Consider the following 17,903-nt stretch of genomic DNA (forward strand, 5'->3'; position numbering starts at 1 on the left):
CGGCACACAATGCGTAATAGGTGATTGAGCAGTCAGTCAGGTAAAATCACAAAACACAGACACTGAAAGATGCCTTACTTGCTCAATGTTCTTATCAGTAGTGTTTATACATGTTCGTTACATTTGTCTTCAGATAAAATGTCCAGAACTTAAATCTGAATCTTGCTTTTGACAAATACAGACATGTGATAGATGAATGACTGCACTGAAGGGTGAATGTAAAAAATGGGTGAATAATAGGGATCATTTTTATTATTTCTCATGAGGATGAGAGTGAACAGAGGCTGAACGTACAGGACCTGTGTGCAATAACAGCTTGATGCTGAGTCCTCCTGTTATTTGATCATTATCATCATAGGCTACCCTCTGTTTTCCTGCATATCTCAGATTCCAGCTCTGTTCGATCACACCTGTTTGGCAAACTGCTCTCTAGTTTTCTCCGCCTTCAAGTGCTCTGATCCTTCTTCTCTCCTGCCGCCACATGTGCAACATAATGCATTATGCAAAAAATAATGCAATGCAAAAACATAGTTGTGACTTATAGCCCCTTTCCTCAATAAACATATTAAACCTTTACCTAATCTTTAAATAATCAGTGTAAAAGTTCAGAAGATTTGGTATTTTCAAGAGGTATTTGGTTCAAGATATGTATTTTTTGTTCTCGAGTCCAAAATTAGAGCTCCAGCTGTTTCTGTTGGAGTAAAGGTTTAATTTTGTGCGGCGTCTCTTAAGACAAGGGTGCTTATGTTATCATCACCTGAACACACACATCTGAGTTATTTTTCAAACCAGACAGCGGAGATGTTGAAACTGTAGTGACTTCTCGACCCTGTACCAAAAACACGCCTGAGGGAACAGATTTACAACATGTCATATACATAATAGATCCCTTAATGGTGTGATTTATGCCATAAGATCAATCAAACAAAATGCAGATGTATCTGTTCTAACAGGTTTCTGTAAAACCTTACTGGTAAAACCTATTTATGTAACTGAGACTGTAAATAAAAAGGGGAAACACACACAATATACATTTTACAAGTTCTTGACCTTTAGTTTCAGTTGAACTTTTATTATTTTTTGGCCCATAAAGTAGGTGACAAGTTTTAAATGATTTTAAAGTGTGTGTAAAAATAAACTGTTTGGTAAAACAAGAGGGAGGAGCCTATTGATCTCCACAGCCAATAAAATGTAAGGATGCAATTGCTGGTATTGAGTCCAGTATTTAAAGGCTTTGATATTTGAAATTCTCATATCTGGACAGAGACCAAAGATGAGACAGAAGGTGAGTGATTTTGTGTGTCTTTCAGTTTTCAAAGTTAAGAAGTTAGTCAATTACGCATGCTAAACCAAATGCTTAGATGTATATACCTTAATTTACATGCCATTTTGTTATAGCAATTAGTATGTATTCCAATTAATCTAGCAGTGCCACATATGTAGTTAATGTTTTTTATATTAACATCGACTAGTAAGTTTCAACAGATCAGACTAATCAGTTGAGGAAATGTTGTAGGAGATCTATTTCAATGTTTGTATGATAAAATAAGGATTGTTAATAGTACAAAAAACTGTTTTCAGGTGACATATCTGCTGTGCCTTTTTGGGGCTCTGCACTGCTTGGTAATTCTGCCAGGTATGATTATTTATATCCAAAACCTTTTTCAAGAAATGAATATTCAGCTAAATACATATTAAATATCGTTTTACATATTTTTGCAGTGTCGCAGGCCACATCTCTAGCAAAAGTCTCCAAGGACATGGGTAAGATTGAAATATCTCAAATCACATTTAGTGCCTTCACTTTTGCCATGCAACACCATTCGCGTATGAAAATCGTCTTCTAGACTATTCCAAAATAATAGCTATTTTAATTATGCATTATTACTAATTTCTCTTGCAGCATCTAATCCATCCGTCAGCATTGACTCTGAACAAGCCCATGATTTTCTGGCACATGCACGTCCAAGGAGAGCCACTGACCCCAACTGGCATCGCAAAAATCCAGACTTTCAGTCCTACTATCGTTACTACAGCAGTATTGGCCACACTGAAGGGGTAAGAAGAACATTACGTTGTTTTAAAAAAAAACTTATTATTGATTTAAAAACAATCCACTGGTACTATTAGCAGTAAATTGCTGTTCTTGATTAAATTAATGATGCCTATTAAATAAATTGGTCTAAATCTAATCAAATAAGACCAATGTTATATTCATTTAGTAAAATATTAATAATTCTTCCTCAAATTATGATTCTGATAACTGATAAAATATTGTTTTGAGTTATTCTTTAAGTAATATCGGTACTTCAAGGGATAGTTCACCCAAAAATGAAAATTCTGTCATCATTTACTACTCACCCTATCGTTCCAAACCCTATAAGACTTTGTTTACTCTTCTAAATGAAAAATGAAGATATTTTCAATGAAATCTGAAAAGTTTCTGTCCCTCTATTGAAAGTCCAGGTAACAAAAACTTAGAAGATCCAATAGGTTACAAAGGCTTCACAAAAATAATCCATAAAATTTAGCAGTTTAATCCAAGTTTTGGATCTTCCGTGTTGGATCATCTAAGTTTTCAATGATTAACCAAACTCTCATGGATTTGGAATGATGTGAGGGTGATTTAAATGATGACAGATTTTTTCATTTTTGGGTGAACTGTCCCTTTAAGCTTTTGCCTCAGCCAGCAATACACTATAAGTAAAAACAGAAGTATTGTCTACTGAACTGCACAAAAGTGCTTTATTTCAACCTTCTATTTTTCTCTTCTAGCTCTATGAGATAGACAAACTTCGAATGCTTTACCAGCAGATGCGACATCTGGAGCTCACTTATGGCCCTGATGCACCCAAATACCAGAATTCCCTCGGTCTTCAACTTAAGTCAACGCCTCCACCCACGACCCAGCCTCCACCCTCTACCTTACCACCTGTCTCTAAGATGGATGTCATGTACCTGTGTAATTCAAAAGACCCCCAATGCAAGCCACATATTGTGTACCTTCCCACCGGTGGGGTACCTGTACTTTGCGATCCACGTTACCACCCAAACTGTAAACTTAGCCCTGTCCAGAAGCCCCCGTCTCCATCTGTAACTGCCCCAGAGCAAGTGACGCATGCCCCTTCTCCTCCACAAAAATCCACTCCACCTCCTCCTCCTCCTCCAATAATTATCAAAGGAATGGAGTATGACTGTGATCCCTACTGGGACCCTGACTGCCTCATCGACAGTCCTCCCAGGCCAGTAAAGATGATCGAACCGCAACCAGTGCTCCCAGCTGAGAAGTTAAAACCGGAAACAAGGAACGAAGAAATCCTAAATGCTCCAGTTCCAACCTATGACCCATATGACTTCAATCAAGATCTATATGATCCATTCCGCCATGCAGCTTCAGCACCTTGATTTAAAAAGTCTAAAAAAAAAAATGCATTTAATAATTTACCCTTACATTCATGTTTTTTTTATCACAGTGATGGATAATTTCTAAAATAAAGTAAACCATGTCCTTGTTTATAAATTGTAGGCTAGCTAATGTGAGATTTAAATTCTTTAAATAAAATAAATGTGGAGGCCAGAATAAAGAATGACACAGTTATTACATGCTCACTTTTTTTTTTCTTTTTTTACATAAAAACAACTGATTTGTTTACTTATTTTTTATTATTTATACGTTTTGTCTATTTGTTTCATAATAGGCTATTTAAGCCTAAATGAAAAGTATATGTGGACACTGACACCATCGGGTCATGTCATGGAGAGGAAACGCTTATAGAAAAACAGATTCTTTTGTATTTCAAAACACATTAACGTTAGTCATTCGTAAATCAATTACAAAAAAACAGAAATAGAATATTGTATCTATTTGTTAACCATTTTCTGGATGGCTACAAATGGTAGCGTGGCCGAGCGGTCTAAGGCGCTGGATTTAGGCTCCAGTCTCTCTGGAGGCGTGGGTTCGAATCCCACCGCTGCCAATTTCGTTTTCAAAGTTAGGAGGCTATCCTGACTCCTTTAACGTTTCGCATGTTGCAGAGCACAGATCTCAAACAAAACCATATCTTTGAACCATTTTTTAAACGGTCTTCGGACATTTTTTAACTGGTCACCTTTTCACAAAATCCTAATATATCGTACGTTCTCAACAAACGCATTACTGGTGTCTTTTTTCCAGTTTCGTATTGAACAAACGGTTTGCGAAATTCAAAAGGCACCGCTGGGATTCGAACCCAGGATCTCCTGTTTACTAGACAGGCGCTTTAACCAACTAAGCCACGGCGCCTGTAAGCCGATCATATAAGGTAGTTTTTTCAAAACACATAATGATCACCTGTTTTAGATATGTATTTGGGGTTTTATCAGTGTCAAAAGCAGCTGGATTACCAGAGCATGAGCATTTCTTGTGTAGAACAAAGTGGATTTCCCACAAACCTTTGTACTTTTCATAAAAGTACTATAAACCTTGGAAACTGATAGATGGAAAACATTCTCACTCATTGCATTTTCCTGTTACCTGATACTGTTTAGATGTAGCATAACAACTTCCTGAAAACAATTCGACGAGGATGGGATTCGAACCCACGCGTGCAGAGCACAATGGATTAGCAGTCCATCGCCTTAACCACTCGGCCACCTCGTCTTCCCGCCATCGCCACCCCAATCACAAAAAAACACCGTGAAAAAGGCACAGTACACACGAAATAATTATTCTTTCAAATATATTCTGCATCAGATGAACATCATTTACATCAAGACCACATTATACTACATATTAAATGTTAAGCCCCATTTAATAAGTCAATGGAAAGTTTCTGATATTCAAAACACAAATATAAAGCAGGTTCAGAAAGGATTCGTCAAGGGGTTGCAGCCCTTAACAAACACGGAAAATAATCACGCATTCATAGAATCCAATCATCATGTACTGAAACCTTATTTCTAAGGTAACAGGTAAGGATGTACCTCACTGACGTACTAACCATGAGGTCTCGAGATGGTTTTGTAAACCCAGCATGTGTTTTAAATCATGGTTGTGATTCTAACTCAGTTAAGGGATTCAAAATACAAAACAAGTATTTCATCATACATATCATGAATAGTAGCAGATAATTGCTTTTTGTGATTTTTAAAAGGGTAAACTATAGATGTTAAATCCAGTTTCTTTCCGCTCTCATGTTAACATACTTGTGTTTCCTGCGATCCCATTGGTAGATTTTAAAATCGATGGTCTTTTCGCTATTTATTCACAAATAGATTCGTGTACCCATTAAATGAATACATACACATATACTATTTCATATTTACATCGAAGTATTTTATAAAACACGTAAAATGTGCGTTTATTTAATTAAAAAATAACAACGGGAGGGAGGGGGAGGGGGAGGGGGAGGGGGCTTGACGGGCTGTGGGTGTTCGGAAGCTGAGTGAGTCACTCTCCAGAATTTAAATGTTAATACAAAGTTCCAAGCAGACGAACTGATCAAGGGCACACTTGTAGAAGTGAGTGTAGAAGCACCGTTCTATTACATTATATAAAATATTTTTTAAGGCTTAAAACAATGGTAGATTTGCATTTATGTTATCGTTTCATCCATTTGTATTATAACGTTTTTCTTGTAGGCAAGTATGCATATAGCGTCATCTAGTGGTCAAATAACCATATTATCGTGGCCACCTATTATTATAAATTAAGGATACATTATTTATATCATTATTTTAAAATAACCTGTAGAGCGATGTTGTCACTTTGATAATTAAGTGTCATGATCATAATATGTGACTGCTATAATAAACAACGACTATCAGTACTTTTCCTTATGGATGATAAGAACGAAAACAGTTATATATACGCCTGAATATAAAACAAAATTAAAACACTTTTCAAGATACTGGTATAACATTTCGTTTTTTTACAGTTGTAGACAAACAACTACATTCAATGGTAGCGTGGCCGAGCGGTCTAAGGCGCTGGATTAAGGCTCCAGTCTCTTCGGGGGCGTGGGTTCGAATCCCACCGCTGCCAAACAGTTTTGATATTTATTTTTTGTACTATTACACTTTAAAGACATATATATGTCATTCAGTAGATAACAACGTAAGGCACAATAAGTAGACCCGAAATATTAAGAAACATTCACTAATTCTAGTGCTAAAATGAAATTGCATTGGTGACCCATGTGCTATTGGGATATGTTAATACTATACCGCTTCCAAGGTTTTAAAGTGATATCTTGTTTCCATTTTCCCCAGAAGGTAACCAACCAGTGACCATACGCAGCCGCCCGAAGCCCATTCACCCCCTTCATAGACCGCCATTTTGTTTGTTTCAACAATCCTGATTAATAAATGAAACACAGGGCATGTTGTGCAAATACAATCCATGGACCCCCTACCATGTCCTCTTACATATCCGTCTTAATGCGTTCCACACGTATAGCATAAACATGACCTGTCCCATCTAGTCATACTGTCAACATGCAATGCATCCTCCATCTCCTGTCTCTCATGGTCAGTGCTTCCAACCTGCAGCTTCCCGGATGACGAGTGACGTCAACGAGCCATCTTTGTTCCCCTAATCCGAGCATCTATTTTTTATGTGTACATAGTGACAGAAGCGAGTAGCGGTAGAGCGCCCTTATTATAAAAGGAATAATAGCGAGGCGCGGCACACAGGTGGAAATAAATAAATACAAACCGTAACAAATATACAAGGAATACCTCTTTACTGGAATAACCTGGAGAGTGCATTATTTATCCGGGAGACGGGGAGAAACGCCTGAAGCAGCGCGTTCATCCACACTTCTTGTAGACGCACATAAAACCCGGTTAAAATGTGAGTACAAATTCACTACAATTATTTTATTTTTTAAATTATCTGATTTAGTTTTAAAACCTCATTCTTTTCTCAGTTATTACTATGCTGCCATGGATAATAAAACATACACGTAAATACATTTATGCACAAATAAGCATACTTCATTAGGCTATTGTAAGTTTATATTTGATTGTATATACGCATTCTTCTACATCTATTACGTATTTCAGGAGACCCACTCAATTCTCACGAGCGCGCTTGCTATATAATATAGTCGCTCCCAATGGCCAATGTTTTTTCCATTTCAGTTGCTACTACTGGCATACTAAATGTGTCTCTATTTACTAAATTGTTACCACGGAACTCATTTATTTAGTATGATGTAGATATCTTTCGCTTTATGGACTGGAGCGACAGCGATAGAATCACGCCTAGACACCGGATTGGACTGGTTTGACTGGAATTGGTCGCGCGCTTTTAGAAAGAAAATAATTTATGAGTTAACATTATGTAGCTGTTGCAATTAATATAGGCTATTTGTCCACTCTGTCCAGATGATCATTTCGATGTCAATTGGAAGAAAAAAAACATGAATTTGTCTCAATTAGCCCAAGGCCCACTGTATTCCATTCCTGGCCTATATTTTCACAAATGACATTTAGATGAAGATGATGAAAAATATACCTCACACGGTTTAAAAAAAAAAAAAAACACCCCTTACGTAGGCAGTAAACTAGAGGCGTGATATTCCACGCGAGTCGTGGGGGTTGGTAAACGGACGGTCATGTGCTCGCGTTCAGTCAAAGGGGGCGATACAATTTGTTATATTTTCGAGTTATATTATTCTCTAATCCACTCAGCACGTTTCTATGGAACCGGGCCTTTATATTCATTGATATTTGGTTAGACTGGCACAAAGGGCGCAGGTGTTCCTCTGCATGAAAGATGGCCGTGTATACTAGTATTTTCTAGGCACGCTCGTTTAACTGGTTTAAATAATCGAGGCTGTAAATGGCGCATATCTTCATAATATGTTGCCAGTCCCTGCCCTGTTGGATACTTTTATTAAGGCACTGGGTCTGGAATGTGATATTTTGATATAACATTTTGAATTAATAGCCTACTGTTGTATTGGTTGTAACATTTGCCTACACAATGTAAAAATAGATAAATGTCATTTGGTAGCATTAGCAAGTGTAAACATCTGGTCCTGTTATTTGAAAAAATGTTGATCGTGACGCAACGATGACAGCGATACAGGTAGACGCTTAATGAAGGCCTTGTGTGGGGGTGGGGATGTTCCCCATCATTCATATGACCCTGCCTTTACCACTCAAGTACAAGGAAGAGCACAGAAACAATTGATTAACCTCATATTCATGTAAAACTACAGTAAATGTACAATGCTTTCTCACTCACACAATTCTAATCTTTCAGTGAGCACCGGAAAAAAGGCCTGGTTATGCAAGGCAATTTTTCTGATGGCACAGTACAATGTTTGGTGTGTCATTTCATTAAACTCATACATGACGCATAACATTAGAGAAGGCATGACACATAACACATTTTATTTTTCTTGAGAAATTTTCATCGCAGCCATCAGATAATGAAACTACTAGGATTTTGTCTACACCTAAATCTGACTACTGCTAATTTAGCATTGAATCATAGCTGAATCACAGACTATTTGTTCTCAAAGCCTATGATGTATTTGAAATAAAAAAGAAAACAAGCAGTAATACATTTGTTTCTGATTTGTTTAATTGATTAAAGTCGACTTTCAAAGAATCATGATTTGTTTTAATGGATTTTAGACGTCAAAATATAAATCTGAGTTGCCAAGACTTTATGTCTAAATATAGGCTGTTGTAAATTAGAAGGAACTTGAGAATGAGAATGAGAAAAATGGCTGGTAAAGATCCCAGTGAGAAAAAGTATTTCCTTCCCTGAAAGGAAAGCAAACAGGGATTAGATCTAGGGATCTTCCAGAGGTGACCTTTATACAGAGTTTTGTCTTCCTCTGGTGGATGAGAGTGGCATTAGCAAGGAGACTTTTTCAGAAATATCCTTTTACTTACACTTCTCATTTCTGTTAGTGAAAGGCAGAACATTTTAATGTAATTACAACAATGATTAAAATACATTTCAAATAGTTTCACTCTAGTCTTTACAAAAATGGCAGGTAAGAGAGTGAACAGCGGCAGCTAGTCTGCATGAGGGTGCAATAACAATATATAATTGTATGTAATCTTGCTTGCATGACAATTAAGACATAACTTCCTGTACAAATAGGTCTTTATTGTAACTGATTTAGTAATTACCTGAAATTGAAATTTGAAAACAAATTTAAAATGGCTATTCTATTCTAATAATTTATGACAATGCATGCAAATGTGTTCTATAAATCACTGTACTAATAAATACAAACATGTATTATTATATAGTATAAGTAATACTGTAATATTGTAGTATAGAGGAGTGACTGTACTGTGTGTTGATTTGCAGGTCTGCTCCAGCCCCTGCCGGTGCTCCAGAAGGAGCTAACGCTCCTCCTAACCTCACCAGCAACCGTCGCTTACAGCAGACACAGGCTCAGGTGGATGAGGTGAGTTGACCCCATCTCTTTATGACAACCAGACCGGTGTTTCCTCCGAGGAAGCAAGGGAGACAGTCTCCTAAAATAAACTGGATGAGAAAATATTACAAAAATAAAACAACACAAATATTACAAAATGTGACATTAAAAAGTGTTTTTATAAAGTAACACTGTCCAAGATCTCTTTTTTATGTAATGTTTATTTAACCAGGAAAATGAAGCGTAACAGGGATAAATTGACATCTGGTATATATATATATATATATATACCAGATGTCCATTTGTGCCTGTTACACTTAGTTTTCCTGGTATATATAAATATTATATTCTATATATATAAGTGTGAGGACTTCGCCTCCTCATTTTGAAACACCACCGCACAACAGATGTATATAGGGATGGAACATTTGACTAAGAGTCCCCTTCATCGTTTTCCAGGTGGTGGACATTATGCGTGTGAACGTGGACAAGGTTCTGGAGAGGGACCAGAAGCTGTCAGAACTGGATGATCGGGCTGATGCCCTGCAGGCTGGAGCCTCACAGTTCGAGACCAGCGCCGCCAAGCTCAAGAATAAATACTGGTGGAAGAATGCCAAGGTAAACATCACACAAAGTGCCTTGAGTAAGACTGAAAAAGGCAATGTATTTCATGAGAACACATCGAAATCAAGCAAACAGTAAACCTTAAATCAGTGTACTGTTTTGAAATGAAAGTCCTTTATATTATATATTTTAAAATAATATTTAAATGAAAACAGTACCTGCCAATAACACATTATTGGATCACATGTATGAATGTTAGATCTTAATAATCTACTTTTTACTGCTTTTAACTCATTCTCCCTCTTTTTAACTCTTTTCTTTAGATGATGATTATCCTGGGGGTGATATGTGTGATTGTCCTCATAATAATCATTGGTAAGCAATGAAAATCTTCTAATTCATTTTTAAAGGAATGTTCTGGTTTAAATACAATTACTTAGTTTGTAATTTTAAAAAATGTATTCCATAGATTGATTTAAAGGGGTTGTTTGCCGCTGAGAAGATGGGCTTTAAATAAAATTTGGTTATCTATGGTAGAAAGGAAAAAAAAAGAAAAAAATCAGTGCTACACGACTAGAGAAAACAGAGAAAGAGGCTATGGTGTTCTCTTTTGCCAGAAAAGTAGGGAAAGTTCAACACCCATACTGCACTGGGCTCGACCTGGCTATCCATACGCAGTGCAGGGATATAAAAATGCACACATACGACCTGTAATTTTAACAAAAGGAGCTGTCATCTGCGGGACTTTAGCTGACAAATAATCTGGGAAACAGGGTGCAGGTAACATTATTAGTTTCTTTACAAACACAAATTTGTAATTTGTAACTGGGGTGTATTGTTTCTTTACAAAGCGACATCGCCAACTACTGGCTTGGCAGTAGAACAGAGTGTTTTTAGTTGTTTTCGTGGATCCATATCAACGGGGATCGATTTGTACGCGAAAAATGTTTTAAGGAAAAACGTTTCAGTTTTTAGTACATCATTGTCGAAGCCGTGTCTGCGAAACCGGGCCACAGTGACTCATGTTATATAATTATATTTCTTATTGTGATTTTCAAGTGTTGACAATAAATTATTTCCTTCTCTTCACAGTGTACTTCAGCACCTAAAAGCGCAATGTTCCTACCCCACTCTGAGCTCATGAACGCCCGATTCCAAGCCACAGAGAAATCCCTCCCAAAAAAGATGAGAAAAAATGACTTCTCACAACAATCAAATTATTTGCCCTCAAAGAGCCTAAATCAGCCCCTTCCCGAGCCCTCTTGCCCCCACTGCCTCACAGCTGGGCCCCTGTCACTCCTCGTTTGTCCTGTCAGTGAGTGTGTGGCCATGTATCCTCTGTAAATACCTCCGGCTTTTCTGAAATACTGTTCATACTCAAAACTCCTGATTACTTGTGGCAACGACAACCGATAAAAAAGAAATCACAACCCTTAAAATACGATAAGATTATACAGTATATATTCCAAATGTTCTTTGTAGAGTTTTATTCTGATATAATGGGTTTTTGTAGTTTGTGTGTGAGTGTGCATTTGTATATTTTTTTAAGTTTTGTAAGACTTATTTTGCTTCAGGTTTAAACTTCTGCCTCTTAATCTGGATGTTTGTATCTTGCACGCTCTATTTCACTATTTCTTGCTAACTGAGTATTGGTGTATTTTTGCACAAGCTATGGACTCTCTTAACCGAGGTACTAAATTAATATCCCCAAATTTTTCCTAAATCACATCCACTCTATCTCAGACCTACACGTTGCCCCCTCAACCCCCTTTCTTTCTTACCAACAGTACCTACACTATTAGTGAACTGCCACAACAGACTGGACCAATGACTGTAGATGTTTATCTTAATTTGATGTCTTTAGTGTCTTATCTCTTAAACATTCCTTAATAGCAGTGTAGAATTATGCTGTCTATCAAACAGAGTAAGTGTATTTATCTTAAAGAATTCCAAAACAGGTCTTAAACAACCTCAAGTATTTGTAACAGTCAAACTATGTTTTGACATGAATGGTCGTAATTAATCGCACAAAAAAAAATATAAAAAAAAATCACTTGATTCAATTGCGCTGTAAGTGACATGAAACAAAACGAAATCAGGACCTGATTCATTCTGCTGGTAAAGATTTTCAAGGCCAGAGAGTCTCCATACAAAGTGTGGGGGTGGGACTGACCGAAAAGGGGAAATAGTATCATGCACAAAAAGCTTGTTTTCGATGTCGCTTTTTAACTGGTTAGACTGCAGGTCCGACTGTGAGAGAACCATGCGCTGTGTTACTTCCTCGCGGCAGAACTACTGCCAAACCGATGCACGAGTTCATCCGTCTGAAAGCACACAGGTTGATCTTACTACTTCAACGTGAGCTAGTTTCAACAGCTGTGGTTCTCTCTCTTAAATCTAGATACTGCCTTTTTATTTAGTCTTTCTTTGAATTTTAGAAATAGATTTGTAAATTATATTTTTGTGTGTGAAGCAGGCAGGAAAGGGACCACGTCGTTTCAGGACTTGACGCTGCTGCCGTGTGCACAGCGAGCACTTTTGTGTCCCTCACTATTATCCACCTCTCTGTGTGCCTGTTTGTTGAGTTCAGCTGTAGTTTACACACTGCCAAGCACCTGAGGGGACGGTTTTTTTCTTTATGTGCTTTTGTTTTTTCACCGTGCCCTTCTCGGTTTGCTCTCGCACACATATAGGCCTACGCCTCCATCAGCATCACCCTTCAGTCTCATCCGCCCAATCTGTCGACAAGAAGCAAGCCAGGCGTGAAGTGTGCGTCTGCACGTGAACACCCCCACCATACTCGTTTCTTAGTTAACGCCATTAGCTTTCCTCCTTTCACACTTGGATTCTGCCTCTAGCTGCCCGTCGCTGTAAATAGATTTTGTGTGTGGAGTATTTCGGCTTCATCCTGAGAGATTAGGCTGCTTAGACCTCTGCAGGTAAAGAAAGGCTGTTCACATGGCAACCTGGGGGGAGGGCATAGATTAGCAGATTGATTGTGACAGGAGGCGGAGCCACTGGTTTGAGGGGGTGGGGCTAGAGGAATGATTCCATTGGTGTGTTTATGGAAAAGCCTGATGATTAGAGCAGAATTAAAGAGACAGTTCACCCAAAAATGAAAATTCTGTCATTATTTACTTACCCTCAAGCTGCTCCAAACCTGTATACATTTCTTTGTCCTGCTGAACACAAAGGAAGATATTTTGAAACAAAGTTTGTAACCAGGCCGCTTTGGGGCACCACTGACTTCCATAGTAGGAAAAAAAAAATATGATGGAAGTCAATGGTGCCCCAGGACTGTTCAGTATCCCTAATTCTTTAAAATATTGTATTTTGTGTTCAACAGAACAAAGAAATGTATACAGGTTTGGAACAACATGAGGGTGACTAATTGATGACAGAATTTTCATTTTGTGGGTGAACTATCCCTTTAACTGTAATATTTAGTATTTATGGTTTCTGAACAAACAAACGGCTTGTTTCATTTTCATTTCATTCATTTTTCTTCTTTAAAAGGAGATAGCCTTAGTTCATTTCATTTTCTTTCATCTTTGCATGCTCATTCACTCCTATGTCCCACTCGCGTCGAGCTATTTTAATGAAAAATGACCAAAGACCATATTATTATATCTCGCTTATACTGCCAACTGCCATCAAAAACAGGTTAAGAGACAACATTTCCCCAGATCTCTGGTTTTTAAAAGCCTCATCCAGCAAAAGTTCAAGAAATCCCCTATCGCTCTGCATAGTTTTCAGGTCTATGTTTATTTTACTAGAATATTTAGTATCAGTAAACAAGTGATGGTGATTGCTAACAAGATAAGGATTTTGAAACCACGATCCGACAAATCACAGGCCTGATATCTGAAACAATGATAGCACAACTTCTCCTTTAGGTCTGTATATGTAATGCTGAGTATTAAAAATGAAACTATTACTTTGTAGCTGTTTAAGAAGAAAAAAACAAAAAAACAAACAAATCTGTATTGTTTTGTGTTGTAGTGTGGGCTTCATCTGGGGGAAGGGGGTCCTTTTTTTAGATTTCACATTTAAGGAATAAACAATCTGGAGTTAGAATAAGATGTTAATAATATCAAAATAGAGAATCTCTATATTATATTAGGCAAATCTAAAGATTTTTCTCCCGGGGGTTGTAAACATTTTAAAGGGATCTGTAACTAATAAACTACACGCATTGGGGTAGGACTCAAACATGACAAATTAATCAAAGGATTCTAATAGGGGACTACTACAAATAATGTGTGTGCTATACTGTTTTTCTTTGTGAGTGTATGAAGACATTTTCTTTTGTCTTGGCACTTACTGTATGTTTTGTTTAAAACCGTGTGGATTGAGAGGGATGGTGGGAGTAGTTTTGTCACGCCAGCCTGTTAAAGACGCTGCTTCTTCTTTATTGGGAGGGAACCAATGAAGACGCAGAACTTTACCGGACAGGGATTTCTCCATTCCTCACATCGTACAGTTGTTTAGTCTTCAGTTGTTTACTTTATAAATTAGTTAAGGCTTCACAGGGGGGCTCTTTAGCACAGCTTCATTGTGCTTAGTCATTATTTTTTTCAAGAATTTAATTTTAAATATAAGAACAGTGACCTAAGACATCCGAGTAGGCTAATACTGGAAATTGAACCCTGCCTTATTATAGGTTAGCATGTCAAGAGTTTTTCAGAAAGCTTGTAAAGACTGAAATATCAACTTTAATCGGTTGCTATTAGTTCAGAGATGTTTTAAATGAAAAGTTATGGAGTTTTACAAGAGTTCAAATCATTTTCGAAGGTTTTTGGGACTGAAAAAAGAGTATAAAGAAGCAGAATTCCAGGGGGGCGATTCCATATAGCTTTGTGGAGGTCTAGAAATGCATCGAACCAAGTTGCTGTATTGATAACAATTCATTTGTTTATTTATTTGATTTATGGAGATTTTTGGGGGGAGGAATTACCCCTTTTTGTCTGGCCTTTTTGGAGGGACTAGGCTGGAGGATAATGGGTAATGCGATCTTCACAATCTGACTTTATGTTGTTGTTATTTTATTTAATTTTGTATTTATTTGTGTCATAAGTTATAGTGGACTGCATTAAACAGAACGAAGTACATTGTAACAGGAAACCATTTGGTAACCAGACATACATGAATTCAATTGTAGAGTAAATCTGTCAATGTCTATTATATGGATGAACATCTTGGGAAAATATATATATATATAAATATACATATATATATTGCAAAAAAATGACAGTTATGATGACCTGTGTTTATTGTTCCAAGTTAGAAATTAAAATGTGTGTGTGTGTTTGAAAACAATGACAACATAAAAAATAAATATATAATAAAAGTGGGTCTGTGTTGATTTTTTAAAATTAAATATCAAAGATATTATTTCTTAATTGTATATTAAGATTATTTATATTTATAAAGTTAAGAACATAAGCTGTGTTTTTGTAATAAAGTATAAAACAAGGCCAGCTCCTGCATTTGGAGAGGATGTTTTCACTATACCTATTATTTGTTGTCCCTCATGATCACACAGTGCTCAACAGATTTATAAAGAAAAACTGGAGTAGAGAAAATGTGAATAAGCACAGCTGAGCTATACCTCCACAGAATGAATCCTGAGGTCAAATGTTTATACTGCAATAAAAATGCAAACAAAGTAACTATTCACTATATATCACCCTCATAGGATTTAATGAAAATATTTCTACGTACAAGAAAAGCAGCTAAGATTTGGAGACAAAGACTAACACTAACAAAAAAGTTACCAAAGTGTACTGTGGTACTTTGTGGACACAGTACAACTAATACCATAGTTGTATTGGTATGCTTCATGGTGGAAGTACATAAAGTACTGAACTATGCAATTATGTTTTTACATTAATATTTATTATGAATAACAGTATTCGTTTTATTATAAAACAGTTCAAGTTAATAAAGAGCCTTAAAGGAGTTAACTTAAAATTTTTAATTCTGTCATTATTTACTCACCCTCAAGTTTTAAACCTGTATGAATTTCTTTCTTCTGCTGAACACAAAGGAAGATATTTTGTGGTGTGTTTGGTTACCGACATTCATTAAAATATCTTCCTTTGTGTTCAGCAGAAGAAAGACACAACGCGTTGACAGTAATTTTGTATTTTTTGTTAAATCATCATTTAGTAAAACTGTAAAAGAGCCATTCCACCGAAAGGGTTACATTTCTGTCCCCAGGACATTATATGTATAAAAATGCATGAAAATGAACTCTAAAATACATTTTATTATTAGGCAAAATGTCCTGCACATTAAGCTAACTACAAATTTAAAATGTATAGTTAAAAACATTAATACAACTACATAGAACACTAAAAAATAGCATTTTCTGCATTTCCCCACTCTCTATCTCTAAACTTTACATGAAATATAATTATTAAAATCCTTCAGAAATCTGAATTTTTTTGCATTGTTGTGTGACTTTATATCTAATCTATGCTTTAAGAAAAATCATGAGAAAAAATATTTTATCTAATATTTTAGATAAAATACACATTTTAGTCGTGTCTCGGGTTTTCACTCAGTCCTGTTACCCTAACACATCCCCCCCTCTGAAAAACTTGGAATATTCCACAAGACACATTTTCAACAGGAAGTTGTATCATCTGGATCTTCTGAAGGCAATAGGAAGACCATAAGTAAGTCCTCTCATTTTAATTTCTGTATATTTTATGAAATTGTAAATATGACTGAGAAGGTCAATCTCAACATACTGTCCTGTTACCTAAATTATTTCTTAGATTTTATTTGTTTATTTAAAAAATATTAACTTTTGGTAAGTCACTAGAATTTGCTCAGTGTCGTCATGCTATTAGCATGTATGCTATGTGGCCATATGTCATGCATTTGATAATTTTTTGCTTAACTCAATCCTATAACTTTCAGTCCTGTTACTTATATGAAAATTAACAGGAGTGAGTTAAAGTAACAGGAGTGAGTAGAGTCCTCTGTTTTTGTTGATTTAATACTGTAAATATTAGTTGATATAATACTATTCACCTGAATAATGAGTTTTAAAGTTGCAATTACTTATATTGTAGACATTACAATGTGAACACCATACTTCCAGGAAGCCAGTCCACCACGAAGTGACTTAAACGTTTTGTCTTTCTTATATTTTGAAGAAGATGGAGAAACCCCATACTATAGAGGGGCCAGAAACTCCCAGTCCCACCTATGGCATGCTGCACGGGAAGGATCAAGACACAGCTGCAAACCTCTCTTTTCTCCCTTTTTTCTCTTAACTTTCCTCTTTTTCCCTCCCTCTCTTTCCTTCTTTCTCTTGCACCTCCTTCGCTGTGAAGTACTACAAGCACATAGTACATCACTTCAACACAGAAATCTTATGCACACACAGTCATGTACACTCTCTCTCATACACATACGTACACACATATAGACACTCATTCCTGTTACCCAATGTTCATTCCTGTTACAATTTTTTTTTGTTTTTTTGTTAAACCACTGTTTTTATCATTCCATCATTTATACAATTGTTTAAATAAATTAAATTATAAAAAAAATTATAAACTTGAGGCTTCGGTCTTTAAAATGAAAAAAAAAAAAGGCTTTGTGTTGTTGTTTTTTAATACACCTTGCCTTAATAGTGTTTTTTTTTTTGTCACAAATATCAATTATTTGAACATATAAACAACAATTTCTTTAAAAGAAAAAACACTTTCTTGTGGGGAAAACAAAGGAATTAATTGACATGCTTTTAAACATGCTTTTTAAATGGCACATGAGTTTCGGTAACAGGACTGAGAAAACATGCGTCCATCTTCTGCTTAGAAACCTTGTAAAAATTAAATGAAGTTGCCTGAGATTGACCAATACACATTTTGAATAGTAAAATATGTGTAGTAGCCTATTAGATTCAGTGTTGAAAAAAGATAAAAAAAAAAA

At 36.3% G+C, this 17,903-nt stretch overlaps 2 protein-coding genes and 5 non-coding genes across 7 annotated transcripts; 4 read left to right on the forward strand and 3 right to left on the reverse strand.

Annotated features, from left to right (window-relative positions):
* Window positions 1-1,230: 1,230 nt before the first annotated feature.
* Window positions 1,231-3,585, forward strand: and3 (actinodin3). Its single transcript, XM_056247586.1, has 5 exons — window positions 1,231-1,285; window positions 1,582-1,636; window positions 1,723-1,764; window positions 1,904-2,058; window positions 2,776-3,585. Exons 1-5 carry the CDS (start codon window positions 1,274-1,276, stop codon window positions 3,403-3,405), a joined length of 894 nt encoding a protein of 297 aa, XP_056103561.1. The 5' UTR covers window positions 1,231-1,273; the 3' UTR covers window positions 3,406-3,585.
* Window positions 3,586-3,895: 310 nt separating this feature from the next.
* trnal-uag (transfer RNA leucine (anticodon UAG)) lies at window positions 3,896-3,977 on the forward strand. Its single transcript has one exon. It is a non-coding gene; the product is annotated as a tRNA-Leu (tRNA).
* A 231-nt stretch (window positions 3,978-4,208) lies between these two features.
* trnat-agu (transfer RNA threonine (anticodon AGU)) lies at window positions 4,209-4,282 on the reverse strand. The gene has a single exon. It is a non-coding gene; the product is annotated as a tRNA-Thr (tRNA).
* Window positions 4,283-4,557: 275 nt separating this feature from the next.
* Window positions 4,558-4,639, reverse strand: trnas-gcu (transfer RNA serine (anticodon GCU)). Its single transcript has one exon. It is a non-coding gene; the product is annotated as a tRNA-Ser (tRNA).
* Window positions 4,640-4,841: 202 nt separating this feature from the next.
* Window positions 4,842-4,973, reverse strand: LOC130082972 (U8 small nucleolar RNA). Its single transcript, XR_008806803.1, has one exon. It is a non-coding gene; the product is annotated as a U8 small nucleolar RNA (small nucleolar RNA).
* A 967-nt stretch (window positions 4,974-5,940) lies between these two features.
* trnal-aag (transfer RNA leucine (anticodon AAG)) lies at window positions 5,941-6,022 on the forward strand. Its single transcript has one exon. It is a non-coding gene; the product is annotated as a tRNA-Leu (tRNA).
* Window positions 6,023-6,539: 517 nt separating this feature from the next.
* On the forward strand, window positions 6,540-11,900 carry vamp2 (vesicle-associated membrane protein 2). The gene is made up of 5 exons (XM_056247815.1): window positions 6,540-6,832; window positions 9,320-9,419; window positions 9,849-10,007; window positions 10,277-10,328; window positions 11,046-11,900. Coding segments are annotated over exons 1-5 (330 nt in total). The 5' UTR covers window positions 6,540-6,830; the 3' UTR covers window positions 11,063-11,900.
* The last annotated feature ends 6,003 nt before the right edge of the window (window positions 11,901-17,903 follow it).

The sequence above is a fragment of the Rhinichthys klamathensis genome, unplaced genomic scaffold, assembly GCF_029890125.1.
Source record: "Rhinichthys klamathensis goyatoka isolate OS25496 unplaced genomic scaffold, OSU_Roscu_1.1 h1tg000050l_1, whole genome shotgun sequence".
NCBI classification, from domain to species: Eukaryota; Metazoa; Chordata; class Actinopteri; order Cypriniformes; family Leuciscidae; genus Rhinichthys; species Rhinichthys klamathensis.